This window comes from Neomonachus schauinslandi, chromosome 6 (genome assembly GCF_002201575.2).
Source record: "Neomonachus schauinslandi chromosome 6, ASM220157v2, whole genome shotgun sequence".
Classification (NCBI taxonomy): domain Eukaryota; kingdom Metazoa; phylum Chordata; class Mammalia; order Carnivora; family Phocidae; genus Neomonachus; species Neomonachus schauinslandi.
Window position 1 is genome coordinate 23,595,790 of NC_058408.1, and position 25,746 is coordinate 23,621,535.

At 33.3% G+C, this 25,746-nt stretch overlaps 1 protein-coding gene across 3 annotated transcripts in view; it reads right to left on the minus strand.

Moving 5' to 3' along the window:
- The window catches only part of KCNT2 (potassium sodium-activated channel subfamily T member 2), a 377,441-nt gene that overhangs the window by 199,253 nt on the left and 152,442 nt on the right, over positions 1-25,746 (minus strand). For all 3 annotated transcript variants that reach the window (XM_021686661.1, XM_021686660.1, XM_021686659.1), the window contains exon 8: positions 25,594-25,688. In XM_021686661.1, the coding sequence (XP_021542336.1) occupies positions 25,594-25,688 (95 nt within the window). The remainder of the gene's footprint in view (positions 1-25,593; positions 25,689-25,746) is intronic.

Genomic DNA, 25,746 nt, shown 5'->3' on the forward strand with positions numbered 1-25,746 from the left:
CTTTTTATAAAATCAAATTGAATATTCAAATATAAGACTTGCATTTTTTAGTCTCATTACATTCTAAATTCTCTATATCACTAATGTATTTAAAAATTATTTGAGTTATTGAATTAAGTTTGCTACATTTAACTATTTACTAATCAAAAACTTTACCTGAAATCCCATTCAGGACACTGTTAGTGAATATTGCAGACTTTAATACTACACTCAGTCAATCAGGTTAGTTATAGAACTGTCATAATATGAAAAGTGTCTAGCTTATGTTTTATGAAAGAAACCTACCACTCTCAATATGTGTATTACTGTTCTATATCAATCATTCAACTAAAAAAGAATTTTAGATTGTTCATATAAGCTATTTTTCCAAACAATTCAGCTACTTTTATGAAGGAATTGAAAAAGTATTATCTTCGGTGTCCATTATACTTCAATTTAAAAAAGTGTATCTTCAAAGGCGCCTGGGGGATTCAGTTGGTTAAGCGTTTGCTTTTGGCTCAGGTCATGATCTCAGGGTTCTGGGATAAAGCCCTGCGTTGGGTTCCGTAATCAGCGGGGAGTCTGCTTCTCCCTCTCCCTCTACCCCTCCCCACTGCTTGAGCTCTCTCTCTTTCTCTCTCTCTCAAATAAATAAATAAAATCTTTAAAAAAAAAAGTGTATCTTCAGGATAGGTAGATACACAGATAGCTTATTGTTTCTTTATTATATAATTCTTAAAGCTAGTTTTAGCATTGAAATACTCTTGATTTGCATTATGCATAAACATTAATATTTCACTTATATGTTAGCTATTTTTCCTAGAATTGTGAATGCTACAACATGCTACACAAGGATTTGCAGCTATTCAGTGATTATAATCCATTTTAATATAGATTGTTATCTTATTTCATTCACAGATGTCTTTGGAGCCATTATTGAACAAAAACTGCCTCTTCTCCCTGATCATAATTGATGAATTTCAGTTAATTATTATTTTGTGTCTGTACCCAGAAGTGATTTTAATGATGGGTACAGATTTTCTGATAAACTAAATTCAAGAATGTGCTCAAATAGATCACACTCATAATCAAAATATCCTATTTTGCCTTATTGTAAGAGATACATCTTTTCAGTCAAAGAGTAAGTTAAACTATTTAAATTATATCCTGAATTGAAAGTAGTGGGAAAAAATTAATAATGCAGAATTTAAAAATAAATAATCATAACTGGTAGATATTAGTAAACACTCTTATCTTTAAATTTTATAGTTAATCAAATTTAATATTGTTTTGTGACTGAGCAGTAATATTAAAAACAAAAAAGTCTTGCTTAAAATGCTTGATTTTAGCGGATATGTAATCATAACAAAATTTTTTTAAAGATTTTACTTATTTATTTATCTGTGAGCAAGAGAGAGAGAGCATGAGCACGGGGAGAGCAGAGGGAGAGGGACAAGCTGGCCCACACTCAGTGGAGTGTGACTCAGGGCTGAGCCTGAGCCAGACTCAGGGCTCAATCTCATGACTCTGAGATCATGACCTGAGCCAAAACCAAGAGTCGTATGCATAACCAACTGAGCCCCCCAGGCACCCCTAATTGTTACAAAATTTTTGTTTATTATCTTGCATTGTCTGCCTAAATATTTGAAATTAAATAATTTACTCCAATTTAAGATAGAAAAAATAAACCAGTGTAACACCAAGTTCTATTTATATTTTTGTTTAGTTAATTTGCATAAAAGTTAATCAGATACATTTATAGTGGTCCAACTTTGAAATGGAAAGGTGCAAATTAATATAATTGTCTTATAATTTCTCTATTATAAAAATACCTGTGAATTTTAAATAAGAAAAAAACTGATTTATATAAAACTAATAGGTGCTACAAAACTTAAATGTTTTATAATGGAAAATGGGTAACCTAATATCATAAAGGTAGGTCATGTTTATTCCTATAAATACATTTATGGATGGTTTACTAGTGTCAAGCATTGTACTGTATGATAGAGATGCAGATATGAATACAACACCATAGTCTACATAAAAGAGCTTCTAAAATCTAAAGTGAATGATTTTGACCACAACTTTATAATACTACTACTAGTAATGCCATAAATTAATAATCAAACATTTAACTTATAACTTGATTAATGCTAATTTAGGTAAATTACTTAAGCTTTTTAAACTTTATCCTTCTCAACTGGAAAGTAAATGCAATATTATCTTATTCATTTGGTTATTATGAAAATAAAATGAACTAATAATGCTTAGTGAAATGCCTGACACATAATAATGTTCAATGAATTCAGTAGTAATTTTGTAATTTAAATTCCAGCCCCAGCATAAAAGAAATAAATATAAAGCCCTTGTTTTGCACTTGACAAAAAAAATTAATGTACTACTAACAATATATTCAGGGACTATGGAGAAAAAGAGTGGTGATGACAAAGTAGCAGGTCTCTTCCTCTTTGCTGTGGATTTGATAAGAAAGTTATTAGGAGCAGAAAATCATCCATGAATTATTGAGAGTAGCTATAATCTTGTCAATCTCTTCTCAATCCTGCAGCTCTCAACTGCTTTGGAAGCGGAAAGATGGGCATTAGGAGGGCTTCAGAAAGAAAACTTAGGCAATTTGCAAGATAAACTCACAATCTTTAACTATGTACAAAGAGCACAGTCATGGTGATATTAGCTGACCTTTGGAGGATTCACTATTATCATTTACGGAAACTGACAACTAATTCCTGGTAATGCTATCAGGGAAAAAAAAATAAGATTAAGCCACTATTTCTAGGCCAAAATGTCAATAACAAGCTAGTGACATGTTTTAAAAAGGACTACTTAGCCCTGAGACTGAGTGAAAGAATTTTTATGTAATTATGTAAAAGACTGCATATATGTACATAATATGTGTATAAATTTATAGAGTTCACTGACCTGGGTAACTACTAAGTATATCATCATATGGTAATATTCATGATTTAAATGTTAAAATACTACTATTTGGTGGGGGGGGAGGAATATTAACAAAATTTTCACTTTTTCTATTATTTTATACATACACTCATATTTACTGTTATTTAAATAGATATCTAATTTTATATAACTTATAGGTTTTCTGTTTTATGAAGATTAATTAAATATACCTATTTTTGAAAGTATGTATTTTGGGAAGTAGAAAATTCTTGCCATGCGTTTATGTTTTTGCATAAATGTGGTTGATATTCACAATAGTCAGCTTAAATTGGACTTTCGAAACTATTTCACAGAGCCATTCTGCCTTATAATGTAGTTTAGTTTTATGAATACCCATTTGTGATGATGTCTGTTTTTAAAAATCACTGTTACTGAATAAAAGTCCTTTAGGAATTTTATGGCATGGTACTTTGGCAAGATTTTCTAAATCAAAGTGGGCAAGCACTTCAACTATACAGACTAGAGAACAAAATATGTCCTTAAATACCTACTCAGAACTTGATCATCAAAGAAATATAAATATAGAAAAATGCCCTTGGGAATTACATATCATCTAATATTTTCACAATCAATAAGGATAAGAGACTGACTATATGACTAGAGCCATGTGAAACAAATACAGTTTTTGAGAAGTATAATGTTTGATTTGGTTTTCTTTCCTTTTTTAAGATTTTATTTATTTATTTATTTAGAGTGCAAGTGGGCGGAGGGACAGAGGAAGGGGGAGAGACAATCTCAAGCAAACTCTGTGCTGAGCACAGAGCCCCACGTAGAGATTCACACGACCTTGAGATTAGCGGAAATCAAGAGTCAGATGCTTAACTGACTGAGCCACCCAGGCGTTCCTGGTTTTAACCAATATTTGTAGATTTTCCAGTATGATCTATAGACATCAGGAGATAAAGGCAATGGATATCATGATATAAGGTAAAGAATAACAGGGAAAATTTTGTAGGTAGAGAGGGATGAAAATTATTTCATTTTTGAAGATGTTGAATTTATCATTCCTGTAAGATATATATGTCCAATCCATTGTAATAATATATATTAATATATGCCTATAATATTAATATATACCTATATACCTATAATAAGCCATTTTTACCTCCTCTGTAAACCCTACTTGATGATAAGTTCTTTACGGTTCCAGTATTTCAGTTCTAAAGAATACTAATTTGCTAATATAAGACAAATAATAAAGATATAAATAATGTTATTAATATTACTCCAATCCTATCTATCCTTAACGTAATTAATATTTAGCAAGTGCCCTTTGCTTGTTAAATATTTTATATTGTATTGCTTTAGTTTTTACTATAAACTTTTGGATTTAGTCTGGCAATTTACTACTATAGGATTTTTATATCCAACTCTTCAAAGTGACCTTGTTCTACAGTTCTGTATTTCAATATATGTTTCTTGAAACACCAGTCTGCCACTATATATGGTTAGCCAATTAGCTAACTGGTCTGTGTTGCAAGGCTGTATACACCGGGATTATAAAATCTCTGTAGCCATCTGTGTAAAGAACAATGTATCATTAAACCTGTATTTATCAGGAAAAAATGGCAACTCTGGGTTAAACATTTATTTATTTAGTGAAAGACTTTTCAGATCGTTTTAATGAGTTAATGTTTATTGTGGACCTCTGAGAATGGAATAATTTTCAAAAGATTAACCAAACATACCGGCCAAAATTCTTACTTTTGAAAGACTATCTCAAAGGATTAGGATTTTATGAACTACACTATGAGAACATTAGCTCATAGTTTGTGCTTTGTCTGAGTCTTTCAGAATCACAGTGTAGCTTAATCATTAAATGACTGGGGTATCTTTTTATCTTTGCCTGTGCCCTGAATTACACTGCCTTGGATTAACTGTTCATTAAAAGAACTTAACAGTGCAACTGTCAGACCCTGAAATTTTTTCTTTTCTTTAATGGAAATCAAAATATATAATTTTAAAAGTGTTTCATCTCTACTTTAATCTCAATTTGATAATGATTATAAATCTCTAAATATGCATTTTGGAATGACCTACCATTCCTTCCATAGATCCACAAGAATAAATAAGCTTCAAGCATCATTCTTTGGTCTTTACTGACTTCCTAAAAATCTAAACGTTGAACATATCTGGCAAAGTTTATAAATGCAGGCCCACAGCAGTCATACTGAGTACTGGATAAACAGAGAGAAAAAGCTTCCTCTCTCTGCTGACAAAGAAACTAAGAGAAGAGGACAAATTTTTTTCATAAGCACTGTGATTATTTGAAATGTGGATCACCAAATTGAGCATGCCATATGGAAAGGAGAACTCCAAATTGTATCTCATTAAAAATAATTTAAAATTCTACTTTTTTTCTTAACTAGAATACTGTTAAATCTCACTAAGGATAATTTTAGTTAAAGAAACTATTCAAACACTTATGTAAAAGCCATAACCACATTAACAACAAAAAAAAAGGATTGGGCCGCATTTTGCACTAAGTACATAGAGCCATGAAAAAAAATCATATCAAGCATTAAATTTATAATTACCCTTAGAAATAAAAAACCTAATATAAAGTATTAATTTCCTAAGTTTCACTTTAACTAAGTAGTCCTCCATTAGGAAAAGCTAACATCTTAATTTATACATTTTTAAATATTTTTTTTTCTGACTAACCTAGTAAAAGAAGGATCACCAGGGTATGAGATAGAAATTATCTAAGGCTACACCAACCATAAAAGAGTGGTAAGTCTTCTTTTAAATACTTCAGTTAAAGGGATTCTACATTGTTCATTGCCATTCTTATTCAATATATTTCTTTTAACAAAATTACATTAAATAGTAGTTTGTTACATTTCCTCTCTTTTAATCATTAGTGATTTAAACAAAATAAACGCATCTGCTGAACAGTCTTTGTAAATTACTCATAGACTCATCAGCCTATGGGCCATTACTATGATAATGCGTGCAGATGGAGGCAGGGTTTTTGTTCATAATAGGAAAGATGGAACTATAATCATGTAGTGTTTTGTTTTGTGTTCCTCAGGTTATATGCTGCACTGAGCATGTATTCATACATGGATATATTCATACATGGATGAACCATAATCATTTAGTAAGAAATGTATATTGGGTCTCAGTGTAAAATGTGCTTTCTACTATGAATTGTGAAGGAAGTAGACAAAAAAATAAGGCAGTGGGATACAAGAAATGAGTAAAACAAATTAAACGAGGTGAAAATAAAGAGGCAAAATTATTAGTCAAAAATACTAACATGGTATAGTTAAGAATCAAGTAAAATCATGATCATGTTCTTGTAACTCTCATTTCAGGAGGCTCTAATTTTAAGAAATGAAACCTTTAAATGGAAAAAATGGAAACCTGTATCACCAGCAGAAAGCTATTATATTTTCATATTTTTAAAATAAAATAACATGGATAAGACAGTAAATAAAGACAACGTGGTACTTAATCACCTTACATATCTGTTAATAGATTAAAAATATGTCTTATTTGCTACTTCTTGCTTCCTTGAAAACTTAGGATTTTTCTCTCCTGAATCTCCAATAAAGTGCTTATAATTTTATTTTTGCTCTTTTGTAGATCATATGCATTTGACAAAGTTTTACATTTATTTGTTCACCTATTTATTGAGTATTACTACATGGTAGGCACAGAATTAGGTACTAGGGGAGACAATGGTATGGAAAAGTTGGCATGGCTGCTTCCTTGATGGGAATTAGAGTCCAGTGAAAGAGACATAAAATGATGACTAATATAAATACACATAAATTTACAAAGGAGAGCACCCTTGCCCTCCACCTGCTACATTTTCCTATAATTGTGAATCTGACCTATTCAGGTGGATCAGGCTTCAATGACTAAGTGACATTTACATTAACATAAAACAAAAGATGAGTCATATTTTACTCTGGAGAGAAAAAAGGTAAAGCATTCTAGGGAGGAGGGAGGTTAGTGTGATGAGAGCAGTAGGGGTAAAATAGTAGGACTCCTGAGCAGAGGAAAAATTAAGAATGTGAGATGAAAATGAAAAAATGGGGAGAATCTTGATTGTACAGGAAATTTAGGAAATATTAAGAAGTTTTGTATTCATCCCAAGACACAGGGAAAATTTTAACAAGCATTAGCAAGCGGTAACGCAATTATATTTACATTGCACAAAGGTCACTCTGGTTGCCATGAGATGAATGGTTTGGAATGGAACCAGAGTGGACCTAGGTAAACCAGTTATACGGCAGTTGTTATAAAGAGGTTACAATAGTTTAGATGAGTGAGGTGATGTCTGAGAGGGACAGAAGTGGGTAGATTTGCAGGGTATTTAGGAGATAAAATCTGTGGGATTTGCTGATTATGTATTTTGTCGCAGAATAGGAGGCATTAAGAAGGACTCCATTCTTTGGAATTACCCCCAAGGAATGGACGGTGGTTACTATTTCAGAGATGTGGACAATTTGGGGAAAAAAATATCATAACTCTGCCTTTGGACATACTTACATTGAGCAATCTAAGAGGGTACATCCCAGAAACAGTGGAATAAAAAAGATTTAATTAAAACCCTAACAACTGGCCTAAGAAAATTTGTCTGCTCACTATTATAAGATTCTTTATGGTGCACATTATTATAACCTCCAATGTAAGGAGGAAAAGTGGAGGCATCAGACCCTACTCTTCAACAGCCTTGCGACCAAACATTATACACAGAAAGCAAGTCATAAAGCAAATTCTGCCACACAAAACACTAATTCATTCCTGTTCAGTAAGATCAAAGAGGTTCTTGTTCTTTCTGTGAATAACAACAAACACACTGAAAGAAAGATTCATACAAAAAAAATGTGAAAATGTATTAAGGGCAGGTTCAGCTAATGGGCTGGTGGAATCAGACAACAGAATTCTCTGTTAAGTAAGAACAAGCTTGAAAAGGTCTCAAGACCCATGCCACCACTCCCTGAAAGGTTAAGCTTGGTTATTCTTAAAATCCAGTTATGCAAGAGCAGATAGAACCAAGCAGTACTTTCTGGCCAACTACACAACTAGAAAAATATTTTTAATTCCACTTTTGTTAATTTGTAAGGATTCTGACACAAAAATTGATGCTTGAAACTGATGATAGCCTGAGAGTGTGTTCTTAATTAGTCCTTCACATGCTTATTATTATCCCTTAATTTGTATGGACAAAACATACCCCACTACCTTGAAATATGTGTGGGATTACAGAAAATATAGCTAAAATATATAACATATTCTTAGCGGAACAACATAAAATGAAAAGAAAATTGCCAAGGTCTGATCATTGAGAAAATACATCTTTTAATGAAATGCTATAGAAGATGAGGGACATAAACAGTATGTATATCAGGGAGGAGTTAAGATGGCGGAGGAGTAGAGGAACCCTAAGTTTGTCTCCTGCCTTGAATACAACTAAATAGTTATCAAATCATTCTGAACACCCGAGAAATCAGAGGTCTGAGAAAACAAATATTGCAAGTCTACAAGTAGAAAAGCGATCACCTTTTAGAAGCTAGGAGGTTCAGGGACTTGAATTCTGTGTCATGCAGCTGTGTATAATATGGCGGCAAGTAGGAACCCTGCTTAAGAAGGATACCACAAAGCATTTTAAGCAGCAGAGCACAAAATAATAAAAGAAAGGATAAGAACCATATGATCCTCTCAATAGATGCAGAAAAGGCATTTGACAAAATACAGCATCCTTTCTTGATAAAAATCCTCAAGAAAGTAAGGATAAAAGGAACATACCTCAAGATCATAAAGGCCATATATGAAAGACACACATCTAATATCCTCAATGGGTAAAACAGAGAATTTTTCTGCTAAGGTCAGGAACACAACAGGGATGTCCACTCTCACCACTGTTGTTCAACAGTACTAGAAGTCCTACCTCAGCAATCACATAACAAAAAGGAATAAAAGGCATCCAAATCAACAAGGAAGAAGTCAAACTTTCGCTTGTCACAGATGACATGATGCTCTATATAGAAAACCCAAAAGACTCCACCAAAAAATTGCTAGAACTAATACAGGAATTCAGTAAAGTCGCAGGATATACAATCAATGCACAGAAATCTCTTTCATTTCTATACATGAATAATGAAGCAGCAGAAAGAGAAATCAAGGAATTGATCTCATTTACAACTGCACCAAAAACCATAAGATACCTAGGAATAAACCTAACCAAAACTATAGAATGCTTATGAAAGAAATTGAGAAAAACACAAAGAAATGGAAAAACACTCCATGCTCATGGAGTGGAAGAACAAACATTGTTAAAATGTCTATGCTACCCAAAGGAGTCTACACATCCAATGCAATCCCTATCAAAATAACATCAGCATTTTTCACAGAGCTAGTACAAGCAATTCTAAAATTTGCATGGAACCAGAAAAGACCCAAAACAGCCAAAGTAATGTTGAAAAAGAAAAGCAAATCTGGAGGCATCACAATTCCAGACTTCAAGCTATATTACAAAGGTATAGTGATCAAGACAGTATGGTACTGGCACAAAAACAGACACATAGATCAACGGGAACAGAATAGAGATCCAAGAAATGAACCCTCAACTATATGGTAAGCTAATCTTTGACAAAATAGGAAAGAATATCCAATGGAAAAAAGACAGTCTCTTCAACAAATGGTATTGGGAAAACTGGACAGCCACATGCAGAAGAATGAAACTGGAGCACTTCCTTACAACATACACAAAAATAAATTCAAAATGGATGAAAGACCTAAATATGAGACAGGAAACCACAAAAATCCTAGAGAGAACACAGGCTGCAACCTGTTCAACCTCGGCTGCAACAACTTCTTGCTGGACACATCTCCAAAGTCAAGGGACACAAAAACAAAAAGGAACTGTTGGGACTTCATCAGGATAAAAGTTTTTGCACAGAAAGGAAACAGTCAACAAAACTAAAAGGCAATCTACAGAATGGGAGAAGATATTTGCAACTGGCATATCAGATAAAGGGCTAATATCCAAAATCTATAAGAAACTTATCAAACTGGACACCCAAAAACCAAAAAATCCAATCAAGAAATGGGCAGAAGACATAAACAGACATTTCTCCCAAGCAGACATACAAATGACTAACAGACAAATGAAAAAATGCTCAATATCACTCAGCATCAGGGAAAGACAAATCAAAACACTGTTGGTGGGAACGCAAACTGGTGCAGCCACTCTGGAAAAAGTATGGAGGCTCCTCAAAAAGTTAAAAATAGAGCTGGCCTACGACCCAGCAATTGCACTACTGGGTATTTACCCCAAAGGTAAAAATGTAGGGATCCGAAGGGGTATGTGCACCCCAATGTTTATATGAGCAATGTCCACAATTGCCAAAATATGTAAAGAGCCCAAATGTCCATTGACAGACTAATGGATAATGAAGATGTGGTATATATATATAGATGTGTGTACACACACACACACACACACACACACACACACACCCCACAATGGAATATTACTCAGCCATCAAAAAGAATGAAATCTTGCCATTTGCAATGACGTGGATGGACCTAGAGGGTCTTATGCTAAGTGAAATAAGTCAGTCAGAGAAAGACAAACCATATGATTTCACTCATGTGTGGAATTGAAGAAACAAAACAGATGAACATAGGGGAAGAGAAGGAAAAATAAAATAGGATAAAAAGAGAGAGGGAGGCAAACCATGAGACTTTTAACTATAGGGAACAAATTGAGGGTTGCTGGAAGTGAGGTGGGGGGATGGGGTAATTGGGTGATGGGCCTTAAGGGGGGCACATGATGGAATGAGCACTGGGTATTATATGCAACTGATGAATCACTAAATTCTACCCCTGAAACTAATAATACACTATATGTAACCAAATTGAATTTAAATTAAAATTTTTAAAAAGTATGTGTATCTGCATTTGTGTGTGCATGCACCTAATAGTGCCTTACATGCCCACACATATGCTCATAACCTCCATGCATATGTAAATGATTCTTCATGTAATGTTCTGACTTTAATATTGGGAAATATTAAATCATATTTAATATTGGATTATTGGAAATATTAAAGCCAGTGACTTACACTGGCTTTCTGAGTCCCACCATGACATCAGATATCCTTTCTAAACATATCTCTACTTGACTCCTTAATAATAGAATCACACAATAAGGTCAATAGTTCCACAAATCATATTCCTTTTTTCCTTCTTTTTTAAAGTTTAATTTTCAAAAACAATCAAAAAAAGCACAATATCTATTTTAATCTCCTCTTTATTCGCACCTCTTCCTAACCATTAGTTTACTTAAAATAAAAAGGTATTCTCAATAGGAAAAGCTTCATGAATCAAGTTATGAACAGTTCAAAGTAAGTTCTACTGGTTGCAAAGAATTTTGCATAAAAAACCCAACTGTGAAAGCATTACTTTCGTGCCATTGACTAAAGTATAGCTTTTATTATTTTTTTAAAAAGATTTTATTTATTTATTTGACAGAGAGAGATGGAACACAAGCAAGGAGGAGCGGGAGAGGGAGAAGCAGGCCCCCTGCCGAGCAGGGAGCCTGAAGCGGGGCTCGATCCCAGGACCCTGGGATCATGACCTGAGCCAAAAGCAGACACTTAACAACTGAGCCACCCAGGCGCCCCTAAAGTATAGCCTTTAAAGTAAGACAAATAAGGGGAGTTGAGGTCAGTGAAGTAAGTAGGGACAGATTATAAATCACTTTATATACAACACCAAGGAGTTTATATTATCCTGTAGACACAAATGAAAAACTTTAGGCAAGAAAATGAATGATGTGATCAAATCGAGTAGTGTTGAGGTCATTAATAAAAATCTGCTGATACCCTGAATGGTTACTCCTGCTCCAAGCAGCAACTATATTTATACTAGACTCTTAGTCTCCAGGCTGACAAACCACCTTAAGACATTACCCACGCAAATCATCTAAGTGAAGTTACAGCTGTGAGCAGAGACCATAATGGATATAAAAGAGCTACAAAATTTAGTCCTCAAGCATTTTCTAAGTTGTGAGCTTTTGACTCTGCAATTTACTCTTTTTTGCTTGAACCTTTTTCTTCTGATTCAGTTCATAAAAGTGAAGTACCTAGTCAGTAAAATACTAGCTTTACACACCATTAATTCCCATTAGATATTTAAAGATACATACATACTTACAGTTGATAAAACTAAAATATGTATATATCTGAATTCTCTCCAGGAAAGGTTTGATTTAGCAATACATTTCCACATTACTTTTTTTTTTATCAAGAAATTAGTAAGATGAAGAGTATAGGGTCCAAAATGGGCCACTTTGGCATGTGTAGTACTTTGTGCTGAAGACAATGGAGACCCTGCAGGCTCAAGAGAAACTTTTGCCCCTCCCTTAACTACATAGAAAAATCTAAGTTGGGGGTCTTTCCCAAAATAAGGGTTTACTAGAGATAAGTTTTATCTGACTACCCATCTCTATGGAGAGACAAATATTTGTTTACTAAACATTCACTCTTTTTCATCTTCCTGTGAAATGCATCCCTACCCTTGAAGTTCCAGACCCCTACCCCCTTTTTCCTTAGTTCAGAATGACATATATACCTCATTTGCCTGAGTGTCTTTGGAATTTCCATGTCTATGTGGAGTCCCCCTACCTACAAAATTAAATTTGATTTTCTCCTGCTAATCTAACTCATGTCAATTTGATTCTTAGTTCAGCTAGAAGGACCTAGAAGGGCACAGGACATTCTAGCCACAGACACACCCCCCTGAAAACACTTATTTATATATCCTTGTTCATGTGAAACATGAAATGGCACCAAATAAACATCAGCAAATTTAAGCTGGTTTATACTCATTTAACATGTTCCCACAGGCATGTATTGCTAGGTGCTACTACATAACAAAACCAATCCCTAATATTTGGTCTCTAGTCAACAGTTTCTGAAAATCAAATAAAGGCACAAAATAAAGCTTTATGTTATTCTATCTGAAATGGTCCAAAACTAATTAGCTACTAAAATAAAAGAGAACATACAGCTTACCATGTTACTTCACATTGTAAGGAGTGAGAATTACTCTCACAGCAAAAGTGACTCTTATTTTTATATAATAATTTACTCAAGTCCAGCTTTTAAAATGTAATACTAATATGTCATGTTCATTAACAGAAAAATTTTGCAATAATGATAGCACTTTTACTTTTATAATATTCAATCACTGCTTAAAATCAGTTGAAAAATTTCCTCTTTCCAAGAGATGGCTAAGTGAACATATGCCTATTTCATAGAGTATAATATTCGGATAATTCTGTAATATACAAATATAACCATATGTGACTAAGAACACTCTTGAGAAGTATCTGATCAATTCTTTTGGTTATTCGACTAACATTTCCACTGATGTTGCATTTAATTGCTCATAACCTAATGTCAAATAGACCAGTATCTATGTAGAATGGTCTCCTAGGTAAATAATCATCTTTCTTTTTCACTGGAAATTACAACTGTTTTCCTGATCAATGATATTTGTTCAAAGAGCAGTTTCGGGAGGTCAATGACACATTCTAAACTAAAGAAATTTACTGGAAAACGTGATTTGTGTTGACATTTACCTAATACACATTTTGCTCCTATGGCTTCAATTTAAAAAAAAATCTCTGTTAAGAGCTTTACCACGTCAGATTATTTATACTCAAAGAAATTAAGCTGAGAATTAAAATTGTAATTAAGGTACTACCATTCAAGGAGATCTTTGATCCTGTATTTTTAACATCAGAAAAAAAAATTAAGTAAAAAATAACATTTTTAAAATCAACATATGCAATAAATATGCTATTTCCTTTATTTTTTTACTCATCATGAGACCCATTGAGCTCAAAATTTCATTTAACAGATAGTATCTCAATAGCACTTTTCCTTATTCTTAACAATTATGAATGTGAAACACTAAGCCTATAAGCAGGAAACCAATGCTATTTTTGCATTTAAAAGTTTGTATAAGAAATAATATATAGTATGCTTCTATACTTGTATATATAATGTCTACCATCCTGCCTACAGATAGAGATTCTTGAGTTCTTCAGGAGAGGGAAGAGGAGATTAATTACCTTGAGAAATATGTGTACTTTCTTCTTTCTCATAATGAGAGCTAAGTACAGTTACATTTCTCCTCCACCTGAGCTGCCTTAAAGCTTAATATGAGACTTATAATTCATTCTTACTATGTTGATGTGTTGTTTCTTCTATTCCTATTATAATGACTTAATTTCATGTCTGTTTTTAAAACTGCCTCAAGTCTTTTTCTTGAGGTTTGTACAATATTTTTCTTTATTTGACAAATTAATAAATTAAGGCTCAGAGAGACTATCATTTAACTAAAGCCACACAGCAAGAAGGTGACACAACCAAGATATGTTTTTACTAAAGTCCCTCTGAAGAGTTGCATATATACATATGTCCCTGAGAGACATAAAGCCTAAGAAGAACAATTTTTTCACTAAACTACAAATCGTTCCTCTATAATTATAACAAAAAATACATTCTATTTAAATAGCACTTTATAGCTTACAAAATACTTTTATTTTATATAATTTTATATAGTTATTTTTATAACTACAAAGATAGTTTGATCTTTGTAGTTATTCAGCACTGGGCCCTGTTTGAATTTATAATTATAAAATAGGAAGATTTAGTAAAAGGCAAACAAACCAAAAAATCCTGGGGAGAAAAGTTAAAGCATTCAGGAGATATTTGGCTTGAAGAAAAGACAACTGGGTGCTTCAATTGTCAATATAAAAGATAATTATAAAGCAGGGGATTGAAAGTGGTTTTTACCTTGCAGTAGACACACTAGAGGGAACAAACTCATATGAAATTCAAATGAGATATTTAGAACATCCTAAAATCAATTTGTTAGCAAACCAGGAACCTAAAAGGAAATACTAAAAACTTAAATAGAGAGATATAACAAGGGTCTATAATAAACATAACTCAATGGGCTAATAGGAGCTATAAAAAAAGAATATTAAGTAGTCAAATGAACCTGGATTATTAGGGATACTCAGAAATATTCTGTATAACATTTGCATGGCTTTGGTGAAAGTTAATATAACCCTGGAGTAGGAGATACATCAGCTTAAGCAATGAATCTAGAGAAAGGAGACGATGCTAAAAGGAGTCTCTCCACACTGTGAATCAAAATACTTTAAAATACATTGGCAAAGATTATGCACAAGAAAGAGGGTAAAGCATAATACGATGAAATGAATTTACAGAATTTACTGATAGGAAATTGTGAGAACAGCAATGATACATGATCCCAAATATAAGGATTCTAAAAGTCAGTTGAAATGCAAAACTGTCTAAGCAATTTAAAGAGTTAGGTAACAGAACAGGAATTAATAAGAAGGGAAAGGCAGGCTGAAAAAACAAGGAATCTTAAAAGAGAAAAAAATATATAATTGGTGGTGTTTTAAAAGGATTTATGAATTCTGCACAGATTTGACTGCTTGATGGTAAGAAAATGTTTTTATTATAATGAGAATGTACTATAAAAGCTCTGACGTTGACTGCAGTTTAAAATAGACAACCATCTGGGTTGAATGGTATAGGAAGGGCTATGTTTGGAGAAGTGAAAATAAAAAGAATTCTTGGATCTATTTTAGTGATACGATTCTTTATTAAAATCTCCTGCTACAATTACATTCTTATCAAGTGCTCTTTACATTTTCACTAGTTTTTACTTTTTATGTTAACTGCCACCTTTTTTGGACACAGAGGTGAATGAAGATCCTGTCCCTATAAATTGTGTCATTTGTCCTTATACAATGTCTCTTACTATTCTGTTACAGCTTTATTTGCTTTGTTTTTAATCAAAAATTCCACTTGGTTCATTCCCTAGGTGCTCTTTTCTAATGACCTTCCTTTCACAATTACCCATATGCTGATATTACCCACTCTACCAAGTCCCACCCCTCTCCTGAGCGCCAGGCTCCTACATACAAATGGTTATTCAACACCTCACTAAGGTTTCTAAAAAGCAGCTCAACTATCATGGACTTTTTATTTTGCTTCCTCTTTATGTTTCCTTCCAGGTTTCTTCATCCTCGTACATGGCACTATCTCTCAGTCAGTTTCCCAAAATGCAAATCTCAAAATCATCCTTCAATTTTTCTTTCTCCCACACCTGACATCCAGTTTGTTATCACAACTGTGTCACGTCTATTTTTTTTAAATTTACTGCAATAAGAACACGTAACATGAGATCGATCCTTCTGCACAAATGGATAAGTACACAGTAAGTGATATGAAGGTATAGTCATGGAACTAGTTAACGTGAAAGGCATAAAATGAACCCAGGATTATATCGCTCCAATTTAAGAGTTTTACCATTCATACCAAAGAGCAAGCACATCTTAGAGCTTACCGAAGAAACTCTGTAGTCACTCTGGTGTAGCAAGAGCTGTCATTAAGATGGAAATTGAAGAAGTCCATACTAAGTGACAGAAAATAGGATAACTGTGTGAAGAACAACCTGAGTGAAATGCACATGGTAAATGAAAAAGTTTAAGCACAGCCAGAATCAGAATGGAGAATCTTTTTAACTGATTGTAAAGGTATCGCTTTTTTGTCAAGTTTTCTCACACATCATTCCTAAGAAGGAGCCAGCAAATAACATGACTCAGTATACAGCTTGTCCTAACCCAGAGGAGAATGCACTCACTGACTACTTGAGAGTTCCTCAGGTAATTCTTGGCCTTAAAGTGCACCATTCACAGCAACGACCATGGACCTGGGCTCTTGGCATGGATAAGAACTCAAGTAAGATGTGATCCTCGGCACTTGGAAGGCTTATGGAGTTGTTCATGACAAAGCTCCCAGCACAGGTATGGTAGGAGCTAAACAGATGTAGTGTGAGACTCACCACCTTATCTCAGCACCAACCTGCAACTGGGTCAAACCTACCATATTGCAATGTCATATATATTTTTGTTAATAGATGACTGCTTCATAAGAAAAGCAATATTAAAAACCAGAAAAATAAGATAGGCACTGAAAAATTTTACTAGATAAGCATACATTTCAAATATTAAAAGAATTTAAATGAATTAAATACAATTTGTTTAAAAGCTTCAGTGTGAGCTTTAGGATTTTTTTTTCTTTTTAGAAGATGTTTATTTTTTAAATGTTTTGTGAAGAATGCTGGATTTGAGAGTCTACCGGGAGATTTGCTTCTTTACAAAACATTCTTCAGTGTTATCTTTGACACAGATCCATACAAAATGACTTCAGGGTTATGCAATTCTAAAACAAAATCTGAACATTTTATCCTCTTTAAAAAAACTGAAAAATCGTAATTGATTTGCTTAAATAGACCCTATATATAATAACAAAGGCATCTTAATTACTAATTGTAATTAGTGCTCTTTAAAATTTGCCTCTTTTAAAATGTTAACTATACATTTAGTTATATAGTAGTCCCCTCTTATCTGTGGTTCTGCTTTCTGGAGTTTCAGGTATCTGCAGTGGAAGCAGATGTTCCTTCTGTCATAGCATCAGGTCAATAGTAGCCTAAAGCTATGTCACAGAGCCTACGTCATTCCCCTGACTTCATCTCATCACATAGGCATTTTGTCATCTCACATCATAACAAGAAGGGTGAGTACAGTACAATAAGATATTTTGAGATAGACCACATTCACATAACTTTTATTATAGTATATTGTTATAATTATTCTTTCCATTATTAGTTATTAATCTTTACTGAATATATACTGAATCTTTACTGAATATATATATTCAGTACTTTCCACAGTTTAGGCATCCAATGGGGATCGTGGGATGTATCCCCTGTAGATTAGGGGGAACTACTGTACAAGCTTTCAAGCTTGGGCAAGTTTATAAGGAAAACATTAATTTGAATGAAAGGAAATATTGAGACTGTAAACTTTCTCACCACCTGGTAAATGTCAATTTGTACAATAAAATGTTTTCAGAGAAAAAAGTCACATAGCAGAAATAAATAACCTTAAATATCCATGCACTCCCTATGAATCCTATTGCTGTGCACAGTTACTTGAAAAACTTAATTAGCAATGGCATTCTGTGCTAAAAGCATCTAACACTTTGATTTCATGCTTGTAGTTCAGACATTAGTATTCAAATCAGCCCACTACTTGTACTTTGTTATTTACTGGATGAATACCAATTAAATTGTTCCAAATAATCATTTTCATTTCTTATAGAGTATCTCCCCAAAACCGAATATTCCCATGGAATTTAAGATATCTGAGATGTTGGGAGTTTTACATTTTCTAGGGAGAAATTTTGTGTTTAAAATAATAATAAATCTAGTTTTTCTATTGTTGCAAGAAAGTTTTCTCACATTCCTGGGCATTGTTTTTGAATCTATGCAAAAAAGTTTACTGAATCATGCCATAAACCATTAATCTGAAGTCAATATACACTGCAATTTAGTAATTCATGAAAAGTGACCACACCTCACCCTAATGCACAAACATGCATTTTCGTTATTTCAAAATAAATGGATGATGAACACTTTTCAGAAGAGGCTCAGGATTTAGATCAGATGGGAAAAGCAAAAGTGAGATAGAACCCCCCCCCAAAAAAAATCAAAGAAAGAAGTAGAATAAAAAAACAAAAATCCTGAAAGATGATGGGAAGAAAAAAGCATGATAGTATGTGTACAGCAATGCTCTCTAGCATTTAATCAATATGGTTCTAAGATCAATATAGGAGATGATAGTTTCAGTAATTTTATTAAATTGTCTGTTCTCACAAATTCTAACATTAAAGGAAGAAAAATTCTCAAGACATAAATTCAGAAGTTATAGGGAGACAAAATTAACAGCCAAAATTTGATTTATATGGGAGTTCTTATATATGTGGTGTGTGTATGCAATTTATAAAAATTATTTCAAAGAGTATTTCTCTTCAATTAAATTTGTAGAAGTTTTACTACCCCGTTATATTTCCTTGGCAAAAACAACAGCCTTAGAATGTCTTTACAGATTACACTGAGTGTATAACCTCACACCAAAGTTAACTGTGGGAAGAGGTATTTAAAGGAACAGTCTCAAAATATATAGTTTGAGTATACTTAATTTACAATATATTTAAGTACCTCCAATTGATAAGATATTGTTTGGGAATTCTGACCCCCAAATGTTACTGTGTATCAACTACAAATATTTGTGAAGCATCTTATATATCCAACCAAGAGATGCGGGGCATAAAATGGTGAGGAAGGAAAACTGACTCTTTGTTCTTATATATCATGAATATCTACTAAGAAGTCCTGATAATTAAAGAAACATTGTACATTTATAATTTTTTCCAACACTGAGAAGCATAAAGGTTGGGCATCTCCCATAATTCAGATAACCTTCAAGAAAACTTCAGGGCAGAGCTTCAATTTAAAAGTTGAGACTCAAAAAAAAGTTGGGACTCAAAGAGTAAGTGGTAGATAAAGGTGAAGAATTTGGATTTTTGAAAAACTTAATATGAGAATCACTTTATTAAGGGAAGGAATTAATTATGCAAATTATATTGAATATGATCTTTACATCTGACATTTTGTGTTAAATTTTGTTGTCTCTTTTTACATTCCTTAATTTTTGTGACTGTTCTGTTTGTTTTCAAAAAGTATGCATATTCATTCTGAATATTTAAACCATAGAAGAAAGTATGCAGAAGACAGCTGAAAACATGATACACAATTCTATATCCATAAATAATCACTTGAATATATTCCCACCTCTGCAGATATACAGAAAGAGAGATGGATGAACAGGTAAATGGAGGAAGTAATTTAAACAGATAATAATCATGAATATATCATAATTTTATCTAAATGTATTGTATATGTGTTTGCTAAAATTTAAAAAGAGAAACAAGGATTAGAAACTTGCTGAATTTGAGGCAATTTATTATTCACACAAAAGAGATAGCAATGGCTAAAGTATTCTTCTATCTTAATCAAAAAAATCTAGGGCGCCTGGGTGGCTCAGATGGTTAAGCGTCTGCCTTCGGCTCAGGTCATGATCCCAGGGTCCTGGGATCGAGTCCCGCATCACGCTCTCTGCTCCTTGGGAGCCTGCTTCTCCCTCTGCCTCTCTCTCTCTCTGTCTCTCATGAATAAATAAATAAAATCTTTTAAAAAAAAAAATCTAAAAAGTAAGAGTTTGTCATCCTAATGTCTTACTAAACTATAATTCTACTTCAAATAGTAATTTAAAAATTCACAATAATAGAAATGAGAAAATAAACATAATTCTTTTATTTTTTTAGTTTATTATTACTGCTAATGACTTCTAGAACATCATACAAATAATATTACAGTGGTTAAGCATGTGGGCTCTGGCACCAATTTGCCTACGCCCAGATCTGAGCTCTGCTTCTTAATAGTGTAGACCTATGATAATCTAAGGTTTATCTTTTTACTTGACCTTTCTGTGCCTCTGTTTATCTGTAACATGAGAATTGCTGTGGCATGACTCCTTTGGCTTTCTCTCACCCCTTCACCCCACCTTCTAACTGAAAACCTCCCTTGGCTAGGTACCTATATCATAGAAATTAAAAATGGTGTCTCTGCCTCTGCCTGGATAAGCCTTCAACTGCACTTCTGATAAAACTCAGTGTGAAGATGGGATTTCCCAGAGAAAGATCCAAGGTGTTGTTATTGCATAAACCACAGATTCTCATAGACTATATATTTTTCCTTTTCCTTTATCCTTTTTTTTCTTATTCTTATTAAGTACGTACTTAATAATATGTAGGTAGCATACTTTCTAAGTGCTTGTATGTCTGAAAATAACTATACATTACCCTCATAACTCGATGGTTTAAATTCTAACTGCCTAACATCTGGCTTCCCACTTACACAAAATTTAGTTGGGACAAAGAGTTTTCTATATGTTCTAGTGTAATACAAATCTGAGGGCTGTTTCCAGATCTTCACACAAACACACTTTCTGTCATTCATTTGTAATAAAGCAAAACAAATGTGACCAGACAAACCTAGTAACCAAATACCATGATGGTGATAACATCATGAGATCATGGTTTAATACTTCCTCCAAATTTCAGTTCTTACTTTTTCACTGTCCACTTCCTGTCACACGGCTATTTGCCTTAAGAGTTAAATCAGTAAACAGAGTTTAAGGACTTCGGCGTTGAGCATTAAAGTAAGTGTTAATCAAAGATGCACAAGAAAATCCCAAATACTTTTTGAATTAAGCATGTTAATAATTTTAACTAGGTCATGTTTTTAAACAATAAATGGATTTATTTTCTCCTGAAATGAGAATGAGGAGGTAAACTGAATTTCTTACATTGGACTAAAACATGAAATATCCATTTACATAATATAGATCTTGATGTTATAGCTCCATGAAATAATTCGAAAATATCTAAACATACATATTCAAATAAAAAATTAAAGTTTGAAACAAAGTAGGTGCAAAATAAGCCTACTAGTGTAAAATTAGAAACACCAAATGTATTACAAATTAGAGTACTTATTATTGGTTAGAATATGTTGATAATTAAGCTAAAGTCATGCGCTTAATTCCCGATGTACCAGTTTCCTCTGCTTTGTTACAGAGACACAGGCTGAATCACAATTCCCAGCTGTCTTGGAAGTGTGCATTATTGATCAAGAGGGGTACACAGCGGACGCGGGGAAAGATTAGTCCAAATTCCATTACAATAACAGGAAAAACAATTCTGAGCACATTCCCTACAGAGAGTGGGTCAGCAGCTTAATGTTATCTCAGTTTGGCATGTGTCTCTTGTAGACAGATGCTTAATGATAGTTCTTTGTAATGTTAATAATGATGAAAAGATACATTTTCAAACTATATAGCAGCTTTCTAAAACAGGTAATTTTAAGATTGTGAGATTCATGAACAACACATCCAGTTCATCAAATATTAGCTCCTGAATCTTTGGGGGCTTAAATTGTAAGTATTAAAAATTCTGATTTGGAAAAGCACTGTCAGTCTTGCTCTATGACATAATGTAACCACAATTAATTAAGTCTAATCCCACAACAATGTAAAAAAATTATATATATGTCTGTATATTTGTATAGTATAAAGCACCAAAGGTATCAGAGAGAGGGGAAATGCTACCATTACTTTGAACTTAGTGAAGCTAACTAGAGGAAATAAATATTAGAAATATGTAGACAGTACAAAAAACCTGAATACATTACAATGGAGGAAAATGTTTTCTCATATTTCTCATTAAATATATTTTCAGGCATCTCGGTTCACTTTTATATTATTATTAATAAGTTACTATGCTTAGATATTTTAGAGCAAATTAGTTTTTGTGCAGTCACATAATTTAATCCTCTTATATACAGAGGACATTTGAGGCAGAAAAAAAAAATGAAATTTTTGGAGTGTTCATACCAAGTGTCATATCTTCTGATAGACATTGTATAAACATATCTAATTTAGTCTTCATCAAAAAAAAGTACAACAAAAATTTTATAGGGTGATTAATGTTATCCTCATTTAATAATGTGGCAAATAGAGCTAGGTAAATTCAGTGAGTTGCCACGGGCTCCAAACTAGCATAGCCCTGAGTTTTAAACAAATGATATGGGGGCGCCTGGGTGGCTCAGTTGGTTAAGCAACTGCCTTCAGCTCAGGTCATGATCCTGGAGTCCCTGGATCGAGTCCCGCATCGGGCTTCCTGCTCAGCAAGGAGTCTGCTTCTCCCTCTGACCCTCCCCCCCTCATGTGCTCTCTCTCACTCTCTCTCTCAAATAAATAAATAAAATCTTTAAAAAAAAAAAATGACATGCATTTGGACTTTTATGACTTATCAGTGCCAAAGATTGCTTATTGTTCAACAGTATCCAGTTTTTCTGTTTTCCATGATAGTACAATATTCAGCTCGGTATACTGTTTCGCAGCTAGACCAGATTTCTGTAGACTCCCTTTCAGCTATGTGTGGATATATGACCAAATTCTGGCCTATTTTATGCATGTAATTTCTGGGTTGTGCCTTATCTTCTTCCTTCCTACAGGCTGGAGTTAGAATATAATGGCAAGAGTTGAGTAGCCATCTTGAGCCACATTATGGAAACTATGTTTTGGGAATGGCAGAAAACAAGTTATAAGGAAATTTAGTCTCCAGCAATATTAAGTTGATATAACCTTCTTGGACAGACTATTTAAACATTTCCATTTGTTTAAGTTGCTGAACCTTTATGTATATTTGTATTTTACAGTGTGTGTGGTGTAACTCTTTGCTAAAACAGCTGTGTGTTATAACTAATATAACATTGTTTATATTTTTCTTGTAGATAACTACACTTTTGATGGTGAATTAAAAAAAAGACTTATTCTACCCTAAGATGATGGTCATAAGTTATGAAAACATTTTGCTTGGTGTGCTAGAGAAAAATACACAAAGAAATCAAACTTCAGTTTCTCCATTCTAGATGTTATAATTAAAAAACATATTAATGTAAATGTATTAATGAAAATGTATTGATGCACATGTGATTAAAAACAGTAACATTGTACATTTAAAATGTACGTGATTAAAACCAGTAACACGCGGGCACCTGAGTGGCTCAGTCGGTTAAGTGTCTGCCTTTGGCTCAGGTCATGATCCCAGGGTCCTGGGATCGAGCTTTGTATCAGGCTCCCTGCTCAGCAGGGAACCTGCTTCTCCCTCTCCCGCTCCCCCTACTTGTGTGCTCTGTCAAATAAATAAATAAAATCTTTAAAAAAATAAATAAAATAAAATAAAACCAATAACACACAAGAACAACAACAAAAGCAACTCCAACTGCAGATAAAATAAAAAGTGAAGCACAAATAATTTAAATGATAAATAAACTGCATAATGGCAATTTCATATACATCATGAAAACCCATTATCTAGCACTACTGCATCCCTTGGCATAAGAAAGTGGCAAAATCTGTCTAGTTGCTTCTTTCGAAAATAAAAACTACTGAAGAAATAGACAAATGGGCAGAAAGTAAGAGCAAATGGAGAGCCCACCCTACGTGATTCACTGTAATGAGGATGCCTCCAAAACTAAAGTGAACTAAGTGTTATCATATAAAAATAACTTGTCCTTATTTCATCATTAATATTTCTTTTTTTAAAAGATTTTATTTATTTCTTTGAGAGAGAGAGAGCATGAGCAGGGAAAAGGGCAGAGGGAGAAGCAGACTCCCCACTGAGCAAGGAGCCCAACGGGGGGCCCGATCCCAGGACCCCAGGTCATGACCTGAGTCGAAGGCAGATGCTTAAATGACTGAGCCATCCAGGTGCCCCTCAGCATTAATATTTCAATTACCTCTTTACTAAATATACTTTAACAGACTCTAATAATATTTTAAAAATCATTCATTTCACTCTTTGTAATTTTCCAGCATTTGAAATATTAGCAAGTACATGGGTATACAAGAGATTTTAATTTGGAGTATTTTTCTATAAATAAAATGAAAAAACTCCTAAACTATTCATATAATATCATTATCTTAAAATTAAGAATGTTTAGTGACTTTAGAAGGGAAGTCATTACTTTTAATATTTTATATTTAGGCAGCTAGGTGTTTACTTGGTGAACAATAAAAAAAATTTGTGAGCAGTAAAAAAGATTTAAATGATAAGATGGCTTTGTGTCAATTTTAGAGAGATATTTTATATTTAAAGGCATTTAATATCTTAAAATACATTTATTTTTTAAGATATAAAGTATGTAATAAAACCTATTTTCAATACACTTAATAGAGATATTAACTACAAACTACTGACACAAAGTAGTTGCTATACCTACATATCTCAACCTATGTTTATATATATCTATCTATAGCTCTATTTATATCTAATTCAGTTGTACTAGTATATGGGGCATTCTTCTTATTTTGTACTCCCTAATTAACTTTTTCTCTTTCTTGATAGGTCAAATCCAGGACAGAGCACAATTACACATAATATCTAAGACTCCTGCAAAACAGATATATTATTCTACTTCATTTTTTGATTTTTCACATTTTTTCCTCCTCTTAAGGATCTACGTGAATCCATATGTGCAGTGCAACATTTCCCACTGGATTACTTTATAACCATCAAAGTGAGACTTTCCAGAAGAAATAACTGTTTTCTATAATAAAGCAAAGTACCAAGTCCTGCGTTGCTTTGCCAGGAGATCTGCCCTTGCTTTCTGCCTGACTGCACAGTAAAATATCATGGAGAGAAGGCATGGGCAGAGACACTGATGGGCAATGACAGTTTTCTCAACAGTGTTTCTGCTCTGAAGATTGTAGAAATATAAGGGCACCTCCATGTCAGCAGTCTGAAAGAAAATTTCTTGTTTGACACTGTGGCATGCAGTACAAATTCTTGTGATTTGGTTGTTTACAACACTTGGGAAAATGCCAAAGTTGCAGTAAATATCAATACCAAATGATAGATGCACCTCCTTGTTTTTTCTGTAAGACTGAAGGAGAGATTTTACTTTTATTCCTATAGGTGATCCCTTACATTTATAGTGAGTATTTCCCTATTTTAGCCAACTCAATTAAAATAATGTATATTTAGAAACTATAATTAAATGAAACAATAAAAATAATGATATGTACAATCTTACCAGGTGAAGATAAGGCATAGTAATGTAGATATTAAAATCAAAACTTGATTAAACATTGCAGATTGTGTACGCTGAATGGCTCTGTGCAGATCATTCTAAAATAAAACCAAAAAGCATATTTTAATTTTGAAAATACTACATATCAATGAGTTT